Source organism: Fukomys damarensis, unplaced genomic scaffold (assembly GCF_012274545.1).
Source record: "Fukomys damarensis isolate Sample0158 unplaced genomic scaffold, DMR_v1.0_HiC HiC_scaffold_35, whole genome shotgun sequence".
In the NCBI taxonomy this organism is placed as follows: domain Eukaryota; kingdom Metazoa; phylum Chordata; class Mammalia; order Rodentia; family Bathyergidae; genus Fukomys; species Fukomys damarensis.
This window is the reverse complement of record NW_022900947.1, coordinates 49,536,480-49,556,313: the sequence shown is the minus strand read 5'-3', so window position 1 is coordinate 49,556,313 and position 19,834 is coordinate 49,536,480. Positions and strand designations below refer to the sequence as shown.

At 31.1% G+C, this 19,834-nt stretch overlaps 1 protein-coding gene across 1 annotated transcript in view; it reads left to right on the top strand.

Annotated features, from left to right (window-relative positions):
• Nucleotides 1-19,834, top strand: part of Tecrl (trans-2,3-enoyl-CoA reductase like) — a 78,982-nt gene that overhangs the window by 10,261 nt on the left and 48,887 nt on the right. Inside the window, exon 2 of the mRNA XM_010626692.2 lies at nucleotides 12,823-12,874. Coding sequence (XP_010624994.1) covers nucleotides 12,823-12,874 — 52 coding nt within the window. The remainder of the gene's footprint in view (nucleotides 1-12,822; nucleotides 12,875-19,834) is intronic.

Below are 19,834 nucleotides of genomic sequence, written 5' to 3'. Positions count from 1 at the left end.
TATGAATATATTTGTGTGAATATGTGTGTTGTATATATATATACATACCTGTGCAGGTTTTTTTTCTAATTTAATCTTACTGCCTACCAATGATATGTTACTTTAATCAGTTCAGGTTGCTGCAATAAAATTACCATAGACTGAATGGCTTGTTAAGAAAATAGAAATGTATTTCTCACAGCCCTGGAGGGTGGGAAGTCCAAGATCGAGGCAGTAACTGATTAAACTTCAAAGTTGGTGAATGCCCTGCTTCTGTTGTAAGCTGAGGTGGGTCTTGGCTATATTAGAAAAGAACATTAAAACTGAAGTACAAATTTACAGAAAGAAGGGCTTCCATTGGAAAGTTAGAGCAAAGAAAGGTCTCCTGCTAAGGGTGCTTCAAGGGCCATGGACAGAGATCCAGGGTGGCCTGAGTGCAAAGCTAGAGGGCCAATTTTCACAGAAAACTGTGCTGGTGCACAGTGGTCTGGTTGGTCACTATCTCAGAACAAGTGTAGCTCTGGAATCCTCACTAGTATGGAATGGTTTCCTTTCCAGGTGAGCATTGTCTTTTTCTGTATGGTGTGACCATTTGGAGCTCTGCCTTTCTTGGATCCAGGGATCACAGATTTAGGACAATGGCTGGAGAGTTTTGGGTACAGCTTGGCATCCCTGCACATCTCTTATCTTTCTGTCCCTAAACCTGAGGGGGAAATGAGATCCTGTAAACTCAGGGTTGATCAACCCTATCCATATAGTCCTAGACAGATGCCCTTTACATTACCAACATATCATTACGCGGAACTGAGAAGGCATCTGATCAAAGATTTATAGTGACAAAGGATACAAAATGAAGATTAGGCAGTGTTTTGCTTTTATTTAATTACTGAGCACCTACAGATCTAAGTAAGTCCTGGTTCATAAGAAAAATGATTTTTAAGTCCCCACTGTCTCAAGGGAATATGCAAATCACACTTTTAAGGAGTAGCATACAAGGTCTCATGATTCTACCTGTTTACCATTTCTATAGTCGTTCTTGACAGAGTCCTGATTCTTCCCTCCTTATGTGAATGGTTAGTCCTTTCCTCCTTTTGTGCTCACAAAGAAGAAGGGGCTGGGGAATTTTGTCCACACTCTCATAGGGAATTAATGTCATTCATGTGGCCTCCATTAATCTGGGCAATTAAAAAAATCTTTCTTTTCACTTTTTTGCTCAATGTCATGAACCATTCTTTTTCCCTACCTGTACTTCATAAACTGAGATTTTAACAAGCTAGCAGTGACTCAAGCAATATTGGGAAGGAAATATTCCATTACTATGTATTTTAAATTATCTAAAGCCTTTGAGAAGTCTGAAGCTGTAAACATGCAGCAAATGAACACTGACGCTTATAGCACACAATGACTCAAAGTTCTCTCACAATGGGATTCTGGCCCCAAGGCTGTGCCTTTTCATTATTAGAAGCATAAAGAGATTTAATTAATTAATTTAATCATTTTCCTGGAAATTATGCAAGGAAAGCATCTATACTCAGTGTAGTTAAATTATGCAAAATAAGGAGTAATCTCAAATTCACATGTATTTAGGTGGCATCTTTTTTGTTGTGGAAATTATGCTATGTGCATAGTTTCAAGATAAGAGCTCAAAGGTTTGGAGGGAAAGCATTGACTGAAGATGATATTATCCCTAATATTTGTCCAAATATTTTCAAGGATTGCTGTCATAATTCTAGGATATCGCCTTCCTTGTTTCTTCCCTTCCTTTTTCCTCCTTCTTTCCCTGCCTTTCTTCCATTGTGTTTATGCTTCCTGAATTCTGGATCCACAGATTTACTGGATTATTGATTTTAAATTATTTTTTAAATATTGTCTGTACTGAACATGCATAGATGTTTCTTTGTTTTTGTCCCTCTCCCTTACATATACAGCATTGACATTGATTAGACATCATAAATTCTAGAGGTGTTAAACTATAGAGGAAGATGTGCATATGAGTATGTACCAATACTAAGCCATTCATATAACAGACTGACTTTATTGTGTGTGGGAGCGTGGAGAGGGATCCTAGAACCAAGGACCCATTGATACCAAAGGAGGACTACTGTGGAGTTTTTTCCAGCTGCTAAGCATTATAATAGACCCTGGCAGCACCAGCAGGAAAACCAAACCAAAAGATCTTTTTTGCTCTTTAGATGTTCACATCCTTTTAATGAATAATCACTTATAAATAGTCAAATATGCATTGTTTAAGAAGCTAAAAGAGAAATCTAATCAATGTGCTGAATGAGCCCACATAACAATTTCTTTTCTACTGAGGATTTTGAGAGAATCTTTAAAAATCTCTTCCAGTTAAAAATAGACCCAACGCAACAGTATTACGATGGGGTCATCACTAACATTAAAGGACAATCTCCTAAAGTAGAAATTGTCTTCTCTAAGTGCCTCACCTCTCGCCTTTCAGGGTTTTGCTGAAGGCCAAATGCTACAGAGACACCTTTGGAAAGTTTAGAGATTAATGTCAAATTGAATTCCTTACTCACTTAAGAGTTTCAAACATGTGATCATCTCAGGCTCCATAACATTAGTATATTATATTTTGTTAGTGGCTTTTTAAAATGTCAATCATCCAGTAATTTCTAGTACCTGTTGATCTGCAGGAATTCAAGTGAGTAACATGAGCTCTCAGTTCCTTGCCACATAATGCTTATGAAAGTCATGCTCACTTATTTCTTTATCAGAAGTTTGTGGTTGTTTAGACAGATACATTTTGCACTTTCTACTTTTATCTAAATAACAGTTATGATATTTGAGAATTGACATTAAATGTATGCTTTACTTCTATCTACTTACAAACACCACCTCCGTATCATCTCGAGAAAAATATGAGTTAATTACAACCTCTGCTTTTTTCTTGTTCCTTCTAATTTATCCCGACATATAGTTAAAGCCTCTCAAGTAAAAATTTAATATTACTTCAGGCTTGGACTTGGCAATTATTGGGTATTTCACATTAAAAATCATAACATAATGTAATTAGTAATTTATGTTATGCAGATAGTAGTTGAATTATTGGCTGTCTAAATGAGTCTATTATTTGTCAACATCAGTCTGTATACCACTGAATACAGGTTTATTATTTCCTTCTCATAAACTTTACTTAATAAGTAGTGGTTATAATCAGAATTTGATTTAATCAAAGTTTTGACAGATCCCATAGCGATCATTCAGGTAATATGCTACTTCTCCTTTTTTGTATAGGGAATATTTAAAAAATCTCTCACTCTAATATTCCTCATAAAGCACCTTTTTCATAAGAGTTACTTTATGGAGAATTTTTAAAATCTTCAGAGAGTAAGGATGTAAATGATGAGTGCATAAATAATCTTAATTGTTGATTACAAAAATAAAATATACTTCATAAAAAGTGAAAAGAAAAAATGATTTTAACATATAAAAAAATAAAGATACATTTTCTTTTACATTTCAATGAACATTTCTGCCATTCTATAAGCATTATTTATTCTTAAAGCCTTTATAGTGAAAATATTGCTTTAAATTAAGTCAATGCCAGGACTGGGGATTTAGCTCAGTGGTTCTGCAGCCAGCTTCGCAAGCACAAGGTCCCAAATTCAATCCCGGGTACCAAAAACAAGTAAATTAAGTCAATGCCCCATGTATGACAGCTTAAACATGTAAATACAAGGTATGATTTAAACTATCACAAATATTTAAAATGATTATAGTAAAGCCCATATTGTCATTAATAACCTTCAAAATACTGCCCTTCGCTTAAAAAAGAGGTATCCTGTCTTTCTTACCATTTTCTTTTTTTTTCCTCATTGAGTTTATTGGTACCTTTTAGATATACAGTACAGTTACATTCATCATTGGGATCTCTTACCCCTATATGACAAGTCTAGGTTCTCATTTTTCCCCTTATCCCTGCCCTCCCTTTGCCCCCTCCTCCCTTCCCTATTTATAAATACTTTATTTCCATTTTTTTTATTTTCTCATGTTTTTTTTTTTTCTTTTCCCTTATTACCTTTGCCCTACCCTTTCTAAAGCAGTTTAGGACTTTCTCTTTTTTGAGTGCCGTTTGTTGCACTTCTGTGAAAACTGGAGTTTTAAATTAATTCAAAGTATTCGCCTTTCATTTTTTTCTTCATTGAGTTTATTGGTACATCTTAGGTATACAGTACAGTTACTTTCGTTATTGGGATCTTGTACCTTTATATGACAGGTCTTGGTTCTCATTTTTTCCCTTTTCCCTGCCCTCCCTTCACCCCCCCTACCCATTTACAAACACTTTATTTCCAGTTTTTCATTTTCTCCTATTTTTTTTCTTTTCCCTTATTAACTTTCCCCTACCCTTCCCACTTTCCCTACACCTTTAGCCCTTTTCTTCCTATTTCACAGCGTCAATTATCTCACTAGAATCTTATGTACCATTTAGCTTGTTCATACCAGAGAAACTATTTGGTATTCACACATGTGTAACTTATTTATTAATATTAAGTGAAGTAAACAAGGTGCATAGTCTTAAATATTGCATGGTTTCTCTTTTTTGAGAAACCCAATATATGAATAAAGTCTAAATGAAAAGATATACAATAGGAAAAATTTGCTATATGCTATTTTATATCCAAATTGGAGTCAAGATAAATTTTGAATACCTTTCTTTCCTTGTATTATACACACTAACAATGCTTTAGGTGATAGATATACAACGAGCCTCTCTTGGAGATGTATATACAACAGGAAAAGACTGAGTCAGTGATATACATATAACATGATCCAGAAATCAAACTTTTTTGTTTTGTCAGTCTAAGATTTGGGGGATTGTTGAGGGTGCAGGTAGTATGACTTTGGTGCAAAAAGTGAGGTTTACCATCAAAACATCCTTCCTTCAGTTTGGACTAGTAAATCCTGTGCTTTTACCAACCTTAAAATACTTCTTCATCTGAGAAATGTCTATTCATTTTAGAAGCCCATTTTTGGCATGGGTCTTCGAATTTGGAGGGTCTAATTATTCTTAACTTCCTTATATACACTAGATAGTAGTCTTTTGTCTGATGAAAAACTTTTCCCACATTGTAGGGTGTCTTTTCATTCAGTGGGTGATTTATCTTGCTGTGCAGAACCATTTTAGTAAAATGAGATTGCAGTTCTTTGAGTTAGTTCCCATGCAATTGAAGTTTTATTCATAAAGTATTTTCCTACACCAAAGTCTTCAAGAGTTCTACCTAACCTGTCTTCCAGCAGGCTTACCACTTATGTTTTAATATTTAGGCTTTGAACCATTTCGATTTTACTAAGTGCATCATGAAAATTATAGGTCTAAAATTAATATTTGGCAAGCTGAGACCCAGTTTTTCCAGCACCATTAATCAACCCACAACAAATGCTTTGTGGAGATCTGGAGAGAAATGAACTCTTTTTCACTCTTGGTGGGAGTGTAGACTTATTGAAATCAGTATGGAGATTCCTAAAATAGCTAGAATTACAGGTCTCATTTGACCCAAGTATTCCCCTGCTGGGTATCTTCCTAAAAGATTTTAAAGAATCAAACCACAGAGATATACGCACTCCCATGTTTATAGCAGCATAGTTTGTAATAGCTATATCTTGGAAACAGCCCAAATGCCCATCAACTGGTGACTGGATAAAGACATGGCATTTTTTAAAAATGGAGTACTACTCAGCCATAAAGAATGACAAATGGGAGGCAGTTATAGTTAAATGGAAGAACGCTGAGGCCACGCTCAAGTGAAATCAATAGAACACACACATGTGTAAATACTGAATAATTTCTCTGGTGTGAGAAACTGCAAGAGTAAATAGGGTCAAAATGTGTAATAGATAATGTGAAATAGGAAGAGAAGATCCAAAGGGGAAGGGGAACTAGGGAAGGGCATGGGGGAAAGGACAAAAGGGTAAAAATATGAGAAGATGAGGAGAAAACAGAAACAAAATTTTTGCAAATAGGGAGGTGTGGGGGTGGGAGGGAAAGGAGGGAAATACAGAAAAAATAAGAACCTAGATATATCATGTACAGGTTCAAATTCCCAATGATAAATGTGGTCATAATGTATCCCTAAAATGTACCAATAAATTTAATGGAATAAAAAAATAAAATAGCCATATCTAAGTAAAAGCCCTAAATTAGAAATGATCAAAATGTCCATTAACTGGTGAATATATAAGCAAAATCTCATATATTCCTAAAATCCTATATTATGCAACAATAAAATGAGCAACCTACTGATACAAATAAAAACATGGATGAACCTCATAAATGTTGTAGTAAGTAATAAAAAAGCAAAAATAATGGAATATTGGCATCTACCCAGGCCAAAGATGAGGACATGGGTTATTTAATACACATATCAATGAGGAAACTTTTAGGTTGTTAGAAGTGCTTTTCACACCTATATTAAATTTACTAAAATTCATTGAACTCTACATTTAAAATGGGTGAGTTTTATGATTATATGGTGTATATATTAAACCTGTATAAAACTGTTATAGAATATTCCATGATCAGCTTGTTAGACATTTGAAATACTAGTAAGATATTTAAACTGATTGTCACAAAAGAACATGGTAGGACTAAACTTGCCTCCCTCCTGAATTAACTCTTCTGTGCTGTGAAATGTGCAAGATGGTCAATAGCTCAAAAGTTTAGGGTAAAATAATCTCACTGCTTTAAAAAAAATTCTTCCCTAGAGATAGGCAATGCTGCAAAAACTTTCTCCCTTTATAGAGTGAGAAAAATGAAGAGTAAATCCACCAGTTGTTATGGATTAAATATCAGTTGTTTTAAACTGGTGAGTTTTAAAGGGTACTCTAGAATAGTTTCTAACAGGTCTATTCAATTAAATTTGTATGAAAGGCTTCCTTAATATGATCAGATTTCCAGGTAAGGTATAATTTACTCTTCAGGAATGTAAGTAATGGGTTCATACTTCATAGGCCATTTGATCATCATGTATTTTTCAGAATTGAAGCATGTTCAATGATAAAATTTTCATTATTCTCCAAAAAAAATGCTTATGTTTAATAGGTGACAGTTAATTATTTTGTAAATAGGCACTGTTAATATGAAAAGTAATGAAGTCACTGTCTGGGGCTGGTCAATGCAACATTGCTAAGAGCATCCAGCCAGTGATTCAAAAATCATTGTGCCTTTTATATTTCTGACCTGATGTTAAATGTCCATTAATAACATGAAGTTTTCAAGTTTATTTTCCTCTCTAATTATACTTACTTGAAATTCCTCTTGAAAGCTGCAATATTAATCTTTATTTATTTATATTTTAAGACAAGGGCTTGTTATGTTACCCAGGCTGGCCTTCAATTCCTGCACTTGGGCATGTCTCCTGCTTCAGCCTCCCAAATCACTGGTGCTACATATATAAGTTAAAATGTCAGAGCATAAATCTAAAAGTGGGTAAAAAATGTGTAAATATCACTTTACAATTTGCAGAGTTATAGCAGGATTACTGGGTATGAGGTCCCTTTACATTGATAGATTTTGTCCAGCTACCTAAAAAATACTAGCAGTTTTACTATACCATTTATATAATAAATGAGTATATTTCAGCTTACACTCTGTAGTGACTCCAAATAATCAATAATGTTCTACAAAAAAAAGTTTTATGCTATCTTACACCATAGACCTGATGTGAATGAAGCAGAGTTTACCCTGAGGACTATATTTAAGAACCACATTTTCTAAATTCTTTTCTTTTCACTGTCAGTTTCCAAGTCCAACAAACAGAGAGGTGGCAAACTACATGCAGGCTCTGAGCATTCCTGCTTGAGTGATGTTCGTAAATTCTGTGACATCTTCAAAACCAAAAAGTCACATCACCATTCCTTAACTCAATACAGTGAAATTTCAAAGTGGTCCCTCTGGGAGGCATACTTAAGGAGGGACAATAAATATTAGGAGTATTATAAAGCTATGAAAATAGACAAAGATGGTTTGAAACCAAAAGATTTATTTGTCCACTCATGCTAAATAGGCATGTTAACCACATAAGGAACTAGAATTTCTGATGCAATTTCTTCCAGTTTATCTTATTAGTTTTAATAAACTTATCTGCCTGGATTCTAAGCCAGGAAGACAAGTTAGGGTTGGACAGACAAGCTCTGACATGTCTTCTGCAAAGAATAAGAACTAGTGGCTTTGAGAACATTGCTCACCTGGGTAAGTTAGCAGCTCCCAAGTGGGTCCACTGTTAAAAGGTCAGCCTTTCAAGGCCTAAGCTTGAAAGGAAGAACCTGTCTCTCCTGCTCCATCTCATTGGCCTGTAAGTCAAAATGTCAAGTCCAGTGTGACCAGAAATGATGATGGGGATTACAGCAAGTGTTAGCTAAAATAAATTAATTTGCTACAAATATTAAATTTCCAAGAACCATTCTTCCTTCAAAGCAAGAAATATACTATGTTTTACAGAGAAGAGTATTTAGATGGACTGAGACTATTTAATTCTTAATTTAACTGGGTAAATCCTATGTTTTAAATAGATAATGCATAAAAATGTATATGTATACATGCTAAAATATATGTTTAAATATATGTAATACTTTGTGTTTGCTCTTTTGCTTGAATGCAGTTTAGCTGCACTGTGTATTTCTCAAAAGCAAATAGCATCTTAAATATTAAATATCCACATGAGACAAAATAATTTCAGACATACTACAAATGCAGGACTTTTTCACAATGATAACATGGAAATTTTATTTTTGTCTACAAAAAATAAACTATGTAATTTTAAAAGTCAATCCGCAGTATACTTATATTTTATTAGTAAAAAGGGTAAAAATATTAATAACACCCCAGAATTAACTTTCGAGCTTATTCATAAACACAATGACAATTTTTTAAAGTAAGCATCATGTGGATTATAAAATATATCTTAACAAATAAAAAGGAATAGAAATCATAAATATCTTTTCCTGGACTGGCAAGTTTATGCTAGTAATTAGTAGAATGTTAAATATTATAAAATACTTGTGAAATAAGTCACATACTTCTGAATAACACATAAGCCAAGAGAATTTAAAGATATTTGAACTAAATGAAAATGAAAACATAACTTCTCAATATATGTGGGATGAAACAAGAGCAAGAAGAGAGAAATTTAATACATTGACTACATTTAGGAGAAATATCTAAAATAATTTGTCTAGGTTTCTACCTGAGGAAATAAGAAAAAAAAACTACAAAATAAGCAGAATAAAACAGTAAATTAGCATCACAAATCAATGAATTTAAAATAAGGAATCAATAAAAAATCATGGGTTGATTTTGAAAAGATCAATAAAATTGATAAGCTGTTAACCAAGAAGAAAAGTGAGAGGACAAGAGTTTGCAATACCAGAAATGAAAGAAAAATGTGACTCCAGATCTCATAGATATGTAAAGAATGATAAAGAAATACCATGAACTGCATGCACTTATATTTGATAACCAAGGTGAAACAGAAAAACCTCTTGAAGAATACAACTTGCCAACACACACACACACACACACACACACACACACACACACACACTATTGGATGACCTTAGTGGGCCTGCACATGCTAAATAAAATGAACCATAATTTATAACATGTTGAAACATTAGGACCAGACTCAGAGGAGTTTACTATTCTTTTGAACATTTAAGAAAGAAGGTGTATAAAAACTTACATTCTCTTTCAGAGTATAGTAACGTAAAGAATAAGTCTTCACTTAATTAATGAAGCCACCATTACCTTATTATCAATAATAGAGACATTACATGAAAAGTAAACTACAAACCAATATCATCCCTAAATATAGTTGGAGAAACTTAAAATGTTAGCATGCGAATTTCAACAATGTAAGACAAGAATTATATATTGTAACCATTTAGGATTATCTCAGGTATATGAAACTGCTCATGATTTTGAAATTTTACTGATTTGGTACACTACAATATCAGGCTAATGAAGATAAATGATATTATTATATCATTTGATATAAAACAAAATTTTACTTCAGCTTAAACACCATTTAACTTGCCTACTTACTATTTCAAAATGGATTTCCTCTGATGAAAAATAAACAATAATGAGAAAAAATTTCATGTTTTCCAGTATAGAAGTACTCATTTCTCCTACTTGTAAAAATTAATTTGATTATGAAAATGAATAAATTGCTCTGGTGATAGTTTGTCTTTGTAAACTTGCTGAAGAGATGGCCAAAAAGTAGAATTTGTTATGAATAAACTGCGTGAAGAAGCAACTAGGATCTCAGTTTAGCGAACAGAAAGTAGTACATGCTCTGTTAAGTACCATATTTACCTCTGAACACAGCCAAAGCACTGAATGAGCAGCTGAGCAGTTTGTGGCTAATTGAGCAAATGTTTTTAATCACTCTCAGGTTAATTTTTTATCTAAAACAGTTGTGAAAGATTTCTTTAAATCAGCATTTTTCTAACTTGAAAGTCAAAAGGAATTTGTAAAATTATTATAAGTTTATAGTGCAATCCTATGCAATATGTAAGTTTCAGGAAAATATAATCATAATATTAATGATGTACAAATTTGGTATTAAAATGATTGTGCTTTAAGAAGAAACACATAGCTTTTCTGTAGAGAACTGTTTGTGAAATAGTTGGCTTATCTCATCAATCTTGTACTCTTGAAGTGACGATACACACAGCTGAAAGTTGGACTTCCACAAAAGTTATTTAAAATTTTCTTGTATTTATGCACTGTTGGAACAGAATCTACCGTTACAGTAGGTCTTTGTCTTCAAGGTCCTTATAGGTTGAGCTAACAATATGTAAACACCAGAGGATGTGGTTTCATAATTGCTAAATGGACAAACATCAAACTCTAATTGAAGAATTATTAATCATGTAAATTATTTATGTTCATACTATGTGTCCCTTGAAATGTCTAATAGACAAATTTTTTTTTACTGCAGAAAACAGATAGTGGGTGTTTGGCCATTGTCAGAGGAAGCAGGAAGCAACATATAAAAGGGATAACAGTAAATAATATTGAGATAAAACAATGGACACCATTAAAACAAATCACACTTAGGTAATAGATATGTGTCCAAGATCAGTAATAAAAACTCAAATGGAATAAAATATATGCAAGTATAAAATATATCACCTTCTCTACAAAGTGTGTTTTCAAATATTAGCTAACAGGTCAATTACTCAAAATTTGTAAATATTTCAAAAATTTAAATTTTTCATACCCACATAATGCTATGAATTCAAATAATTTATAGCATAACACAAATGAGAGTGATTATCATTTTGCAAGGATTATGTCTTGCAATTTTCACATTAACAAACATAATATAGGAGAAATAAACAGATTATGTGTAAATTCACTATTATTCATAGTCTCTTTGAAAAGTATGAAAATAAATGTATTCATTTTTAGAATTTTAGGCTATATAAAACATTGGATATAATATGATAATTTTGAAAATAATTTCTTGGATATTTATTATGTGCTAAGCATTTTTCAATGTTTTCTTCTAAAAGAGTCATATGATGATTTTTGTTTAGCAAAATTATAAATAAGTAAAACATATGCATATGTGTTTATCATATATTGCACAATAACCCATGCATATTCAGTAAAAGGAAATATATTTCCTTAAATGGTTGTTATTGGCTGTCTTTTCATAAGCAAAGGAGAGGAATTAGAAGTGAAGGGAAATTTCAGAATGCAAGTTTTGTGAAAAGTCATAAAGCATCATGAAGGTTTAGGATGATTTCTTGGAAACATTATCCTCAATAATTTTATAATATGTGTCAATAACATTCTTTTACCCACTTTTTTCTAATTTAGAAGCAGCCATTTTAGTATCTAAGAATCAAGTTTGGAAAAAACTTCACATATAAATATATATAAAGAATATAATAAATAATAAATTTTGTTTGTGATTTTTTTCATTTTCCCCTTGTCCCTGCCCTCCCTTCAGCCCCTCCTCCCCTCCCCATTTACAAACATTTTATTTCCATTTTTTCATTTTCTCCTATTTTTTCTTTCCCTTATTGCCTTTCCCCTACCTTTCCCACTTTCCCTACACCTTTAGCCCTTTCCTTCCTATTTCAGTGTCAATTATCTCATTAGGATCTTATGTACTATTATAGCTTGTTCACACCAGAGAAACTACTTGGTATTTACACATGTGACTTATTTATTTCACTTAGGTGTTTATCCTCAATATGTATCCATTTTCCTATGAATGAATCTAATTCTGTTTTCAATTTAAAGGACCCTTAGTATATTTAGATGGTGTATTAATAGCATACCTATGGGGTTTGTGTAAGTGATTTTCATATCACAGCATTCTAAAGTGCTTCCTCACAATGTGTATAGAGATCGATTTTTCATTCTCAGGCACTTTGGCATACATCTTTTTACTTTACTGTTCATTGAGTCATATTTTTAATTAATTATCTAATGAGTTTTGATAAATGAAGCTGAATGTTTGGACAGAAAATAAATCCAGTATAATTTTAAAAATAAAAAATTGGGGGCTGCGAATTTAGCACAGTGGTACTGTGCCTGACTCACAAGCTCAAAGTCATGAGTTTTATCCCTGGTACAGAAAAATTTGATTGAATTTACATAATAGCATTATTATTGTTATATATGAAATATATATCTTTAAGTTATGTTTAATTATATATGTGTCAAGTTCATGAAAATAGTATCAACTAAAAACTAACAAAACAATTGTGCCTATTTGATAATATTTTTATATTTATTTTTTTTAACAAAATAAAGTTAGCATTTTGCTTACAGTCCCTTTTATTTTTCTCATCTTTTTTCAGGTGACACAAACATCTTCCATTCATGATGTTAAACAAAAGTTTCACAAAGCATGTAAGTTTCATATATTATTTAGTTTTATCACTATCTTTTCCATTGCTTCAAATATATCTAGAAGAATAAATTAAATATGATGAGAAAATATAATGCATAGCTTCCAGGAAGCTCATAAATACGTTTACACCTAATTCTTCTTGGTTGAGATTCTGCTGGCTAAACTATATAGCTGCTTCTTTAACCTTCAGTGTCTTACATTTTTTATGAAATTGCTTCCAATTCATATTTCAACTTTTCCTAAGTGGAACTTTTGTATGTATCAAGGTATTAATTGATGCAATTAAATTTAAACATATTTAGCAAAAATGTAGTGCATTTACTTACAGTGGTCAGATTTACTAAATGTAGAAATTTGAAACAACAAATAAAAGTTGTACTGTTTAATTTCATTCATGGTTAAGTTTACCTCATGAACAGAGTTCTTACAATTTATTTGAAAGTATTTATATTTGGTGTGATTAACATATTTTTTACACTGTTTCCGGAAGTTTATAGCGATGGCTGAACATAGCAAAAATATCTGGCAACATGGATATCCCCATATACTCAGGGCCCAGGACACACAGGGTAGATTTCCCACTGTAAATATTCCTCTCCAGTGGCACATTTGTTGAGTGGGCGTAACCACATGGTCACATCCTAATGACCCAAAGCACTGGAGTTCATTCTTCCAGTTGACCATCTTTGAATTTCTCCAGGCAGCATTTTTAATAAGTTTGAATTTATTTGAACAATATTTCTTTTGTGAACCTCCAACTTAATTAATTAAGCTTTTTATTTATACTTAAAAGTCAAATAGGTGGACAATTTCCATTATTTTGTTTCTGGAAAAATACTCAATATTCATTGAATATTTTCTATATATATAGAAATAGAATATAGAATACAGAATAGAATATTTTATATATATATATATATGTATATATATTAGGTAATTAGACAATGAATAATTCAGTAAAAGTAGATGTGTTATTTAGCCATAAAAACATGACTAAAAATATAGGAATTAATTAATGTACATAAAAGATATTTCAAATACTCAGTACACAGAATACTTTTTACCCATTTCAGGGAATCTATTTAGAATTAATAATTGTAGTAAACATATATACAGAAGAGAAAAGAATTGTTTAAAATATTACCCAGACCAAAATTTTTGAGGAAGGTCAGTTCAAATATTTTATATTACAGATAAGTAGGGTTTAAATTTGTTGAAAAAAAAGAACAAGCAAGGTATCATACTAAGGGAAAAAAGAGAGAGAAAAAAGAAAAGAGAAATAATAAGCGAGAAGGGAATTGAAAATTACTTTTCTATTACAGAAATAAAATGTAACAAAATCTTTGCATTTAAAATATAATGCTCTAGTTTAAATGTATTATGTCTACTGTCTGTAAATGATGAGTCAAAGTGTAAACTGTGCGCAAAAAAATGTGTTGTCATCTTGTAGGAAAATTATGACCACTTTTTCAATGGTACCCAAACAGAACAATTATATAAATTCTTTAAGTTTTAGAGCTATGTTTTGATGTTTCTGTGATCCAGAATCTATTTTAGTAATTAGAAATTGAGCAAAAATGTAGAAATTCGAGAAATATTAGGTTGCATAAATAGGTAATTTAAAATTTGACAAAAATAAAATTGAACAATAGTGCAGTTAATTTTAATGACTATATTAAGACTTAAGGATTTATTTACCACTGTTATTTTGTTCTCCTTCACAAGCACAGTGTTAACCTTCAAAAGGCTTCAACTGTGACATTTTCAAGTCCTTGAAAATTCGATTTCAACACTATATCATAAGCTTGGAAGGTAGAAATAATATTCCAGCATATGTATTTTTGTGATATTTTATTTCTTCTTGGTCTTTAGGTTTCATATGTTCAAGAAACACAAACACATTTTTTGTCTGTACTACATCATAGAAAATATTTAAAAATTAATTCAGTTATACACAATGTTTATTATATTTAATGTAAAAGACATATTGCAAACAGGGGAATCTATGACCACTTGGAATATGGTAATTTTTTAAAGCCATGTACTGATTGATGTAAGATCCTAATTTTGTCTAACACATTTTAAAGTTACACATGAAACAACCACAGTCAGGTTTTATAAAATCACTTATTTTCTGAGACCAATTGTTTTTTTTTTATTTGACATTACTAACATTACTTTTTTTCAGGCCCTAGATTTAGAATAGACATTGTCAATTTTAAAAGTAGGTATAAAAATAAGTCACTCTTATCAGAAAACTGTGTTTCAAAGGAAGGATTCTCCTTCCATGTCTTTTATCTCTAATCTTTGTTTTCCTAGGTTTTCTAAATGGTTTTGACATTTTCTCTACCTTTATCTTTTTACTTATACCAGCTTTGTATTTCTCTTAGTTCTATGTTGTACTAAATTTGATGTGAGTTTTGTAGTTATTTACAATGACCATGTTAATAGTATTCCAAGGTTGATAACATTTTTTAATTCTGTGTTGTGGTAAAAACTATCTTTTAAATTACACTAGTGACAAATCAGCAATTAGAAATAAAAAGAGTATAAAACCATAATTAAGACATCATTCTAAGACAAGGAAACCTGTTGTTTTTCATGAAAAGAGACACTTATAATATTCAGTTATATATTGCTCTTATACACACAAAAATACAATTTCACCCATTTCTAATATTCTCTTTTAATGCTTTCAAAATGCCTATAAACTATTTGGACAGTGAGAATTTATGTAAGATTCTGCCAAAGTGGAAAGGGGATACCACCAATGGTTAACTTTAAAAGTGTAAGTGACAGCAACTCAGGACAAAGATATAGTGACTAGATTTATCTCATATAGCATGTAATGAATGTATTCTAGGAAATCTGAAAGTAATAGCCAGATGAAAAACTGTGGTAAGTAGGCAAGCTGTTTATATTCATTCTTTAATAACAGCCGCAATTACATTTTATGTAAGCTATGAGAAGTGGCTTTTCTAGAAACTTAAGCCAAGTTCTAATAAGATCTCTAAAGAGTTAGCAGCAATATCATCATTTTTTCATACTTTTTACAGATTTCATGATTGACATAAAATAACAGAATCTGTTAGTGCTAATGTTGTAGTCATTGAATAAATCCTGACAAATATGTCCACTAGTATCAAAGAAATTCAATTATATTCCTGCTTTCACCCCTCAGCTGCACATAACAAATAATAAGTCAGCTATTTCTTCAGCTGAACTCAAATAAAAATTGTCAAATAAAAGTTTTCATGAATTATGTTTCACAGATTTAAAATTGAAATTATTTTTAATATATCTTTTTTTTTACTGAAAATATTTCATGTATTCTTTAATGATCTTATAACACAGTGTCTTTTCTCAACTTTTGGAAATCATATTTTTTATAATTTGGCCTACTATAACATTTGATAATTTACAAGACTTAATTTTGTTTTATTATTTCATGTTCAAATTGGACGACTTCTCATTGTGGCTACTTTAAAATACTGGTCAAATTTATATGCTATATATGTATTTCATATCATATATATTTGTACAAGTTCTTTAAAGTATATTACATAATTTTATTTATATTTACATTGTTTTTGTACTTATAGGAGCATAAGTTTGAAGACACTTTAGAATATATTAATAAATGAAAGCAAATTTGTGAAATTTTAATTTTACATTACTGTAAATCAGTACTATTCTAGTCACAGTGGTTTTCTTGACCCTTAAACACAGCTGTCAAGTTATTTTCAATTAATCTTTGTCTATTTCAAAAATAATTCATTGACTTACTTAAGTTATTGGTAGAATTTTAGAATCTTAAACAAGAATTCTGGAGGAAAACAATTTTCAAAATCTAAAAATTTCAGGGAAATTAATGATTTGCTTACTCCCAAAGTGTCAAGTTGAGATATAAAAATCTAAAGTTTGTATCATCAACCAACATTACATAAAGAGCCACAAAATGTATTGAGATTGATAATAATATTTTGAAAAAAAAGCAATTCTTTCAGAACACACTGGATTTCAAATCTATTTGACTATGCTATGCAATGTAACCTGCTAATCATGAATCATAATAATATATTGCTCAAATTTGGTTTGTATTATATTTCACTAAGATTTTCTATTTTAAGCACAGCTAATAAACTGGGCTTGCTGTAACAGGCCTGATGTGACAGTACTCTGGGAGAACTGCTTTTTCAACTCTAGCCTGGGCAATTCAGTCATTTAGCAAGTCACTCGCTCAAAATTTGAAACAAAAAAAGGCACTGGACATAGATCGGTGAAAGGCCTTGGGTTCAATCCACAGTATAAAAGTCAAAACAAACAAAAATACAACCAGTTAATGGCAGGCAGCATAGTTCTAACGGTGCTGTCTAAATCTTCCTGAATATTTCATTTAAAGGCTCTCGCTACAAGTATATCACCTACATTCATTTTTTAATATTTGTATTTATTAGTACATCTTAGCAGTACACAATACTTACATTTAGTTTAGGGAGTTGGTACATGCATGTTACACATCTTGACTCTTTTTACATAGCCCACTTCTGCCCTACCTCTCCACTTCCTACATTTCTTCATCTCTTTCCCACTTGGAAAGTTCTCCCCAACTTCTAGTTTATATAATTTATTTTAATTCTTATCTTTTATTTTTCATTGATTATATAAAATAAAGCATACAATATTTAAGCTTGTGTGTCTGATTTATTTCATTTAACATTATGGTCTCGAAGTGTATCCATTTACCTACGAATGACTCAAGTTTTTCCTTTTTTTATGGTGGCATACTTACACCTATAAACCCTCGTTTTCTTTATGGCTTAAATATAAATTACAATATAAACCACGGTCAAATATTACTGTCCCCAACTGCGTGTGGCATTGAAAATTATCTGTTATCACTGCTGCTATTTTAAAATACTGGCCAACTTTATATTGGCATATACGTAATGTCATTGGATGCTCATGTAAGAGTTGAGAATTCTATTTACCTGCGTGGGATTGGATATTTGCAGAATTTTAAGAGAAGAAATGGATTTGAAGACATGGCCATTTTTCCCTGTCAAGGTTCATGTAGTAAAACTGTCACACATAATAATAATCTTGGGCTTCTTGAAGTGTGGTTCTGTCTGTCAATGATTTTTTTTCTCATTATGACACAGCATTAAAACTGCTAGTTGTAGTACAATGTGAGATTAATTTTGAGTCACCTTACAACATCTTAATGTCTCCTAAGTCTGTTAATATGGATTCATGTTTTATGATCTCCAATACACTGGATGGTTTAATTAGCAATATTTGAACTTGAATAAGCATTGAACTATATATGCATCAAATATTAAAAGATAGTCTGTTTATAGCAAAATCACTTATTTCTTATCTATGCTATGTAATGAAAGTATGTGACAAATAATGACACAAATTTGATGGTGATAGATATTGGTACAAAAGTCAAAGGTAGTGCTTCAAACTTTAATTTTTTCTTTGTTTTCTTGATTTGGCTAGAGGTGTTTCTTCTTTAATTATATTCAGTAGCAAGATCACACAAATAATGTATGATGAGAAATATTTTAAAAAGTAAGGGGTCGGGGATTTAGCCCAGTGGTTCTGCCACCTGACTCGCAAGCAAAATGATTTGAGTTCAATCGCCAGTAACAACACACACAAAAAAAAAAAAAAGAAAAAAAAAAAAAAAAAAAAAAAGAAAGAAAGAAAGTAAAGTAGTATACAGGCATACCTCGAAGCAGAGTAAATCTCTCCTTTTCCCTGATATTTCTCTCCTTAAGAAAAATTTCAAAATAACTTGAACTGCACTGCAAATTTCATGTAAATTGCCTAAATACAATACATATGTGCACTTGAAATAATTCCTTCATGATACTTCATTATTATAAGAAAATGTCACAAATTATGTTATTTTTATATGAATTAAGATCAACCATCAGTTCTTACATTTCCTAAAACTATTCATCATCAGAGTTAACTGGATTCTGATGTTTGAAATTTCTTTAAAATATCACTAATCTCACTATTAAATTGAGGTGTGCTAAACTGCATCATCACATTTTCTATTCACTGAAAAGTGGCAGTGTGTCAATATCTAATTTTCATGGAGGATTTATTTAATACAGTTTGTATATTGTACTGTTGGCAAAGCATCGGATTCAAAGCAATGACATTTGTTGCAAAAAAAATAGATTCAATTTTTCTATTAATAGAATGATGGACATAGAAGACATAATACAAAAATTATGAAGAAAAAAGTATTTTCCACCTGCTAACTTTTTCATTACTTGATACAGATACTTTTTTTATTCTAATGCAAAACAGGTTAGATATTATAAATATTTCAATAACTTTAATATCAACGAATTTACTACATGCATTTAAATAAAATACACATTTCTATAAATGGTTAATATTATTGGAAATATGATTTTATATTATACACATCCTGTAAATTCACACTTTATTTGTTTTTATAATAAAACAATAACACAATTCATTTACTTATTGAATGACATTTATTGAACTCTGACTAATATTTATGGAACATTAACCATTCAACATAAAGTTTTCAGCAGCCTAATTCATCTTTGTGAAATATTTTAGTTAATTATATTTGAAAAGTCGGGCAAAAAATGCTGTTATAAAGAATAAGTTTATCTGGAATCTTAACATAGGCTGCCCAATTTTCTCTTCTAATTTACAGTTAAAGAGCAGGTTCAGAATATCTTTTCCCATTTTTCTAATAATTCTGGCTGTTAATAAAATCAGTATTTTAAAACATAATTGGTGATTAAACCACGTGATTTAATTTAGCCTTACAAATCAGATTGCTACCGAGTTCTTTCTTATTTTATTTATTTGACTTTTTCAATTGAAATTTTCTGTTGTTGGCCTTCAACCTAATTTTTGTCAATTTTGATGCTCTTTTGTTTCATATATATATATATATA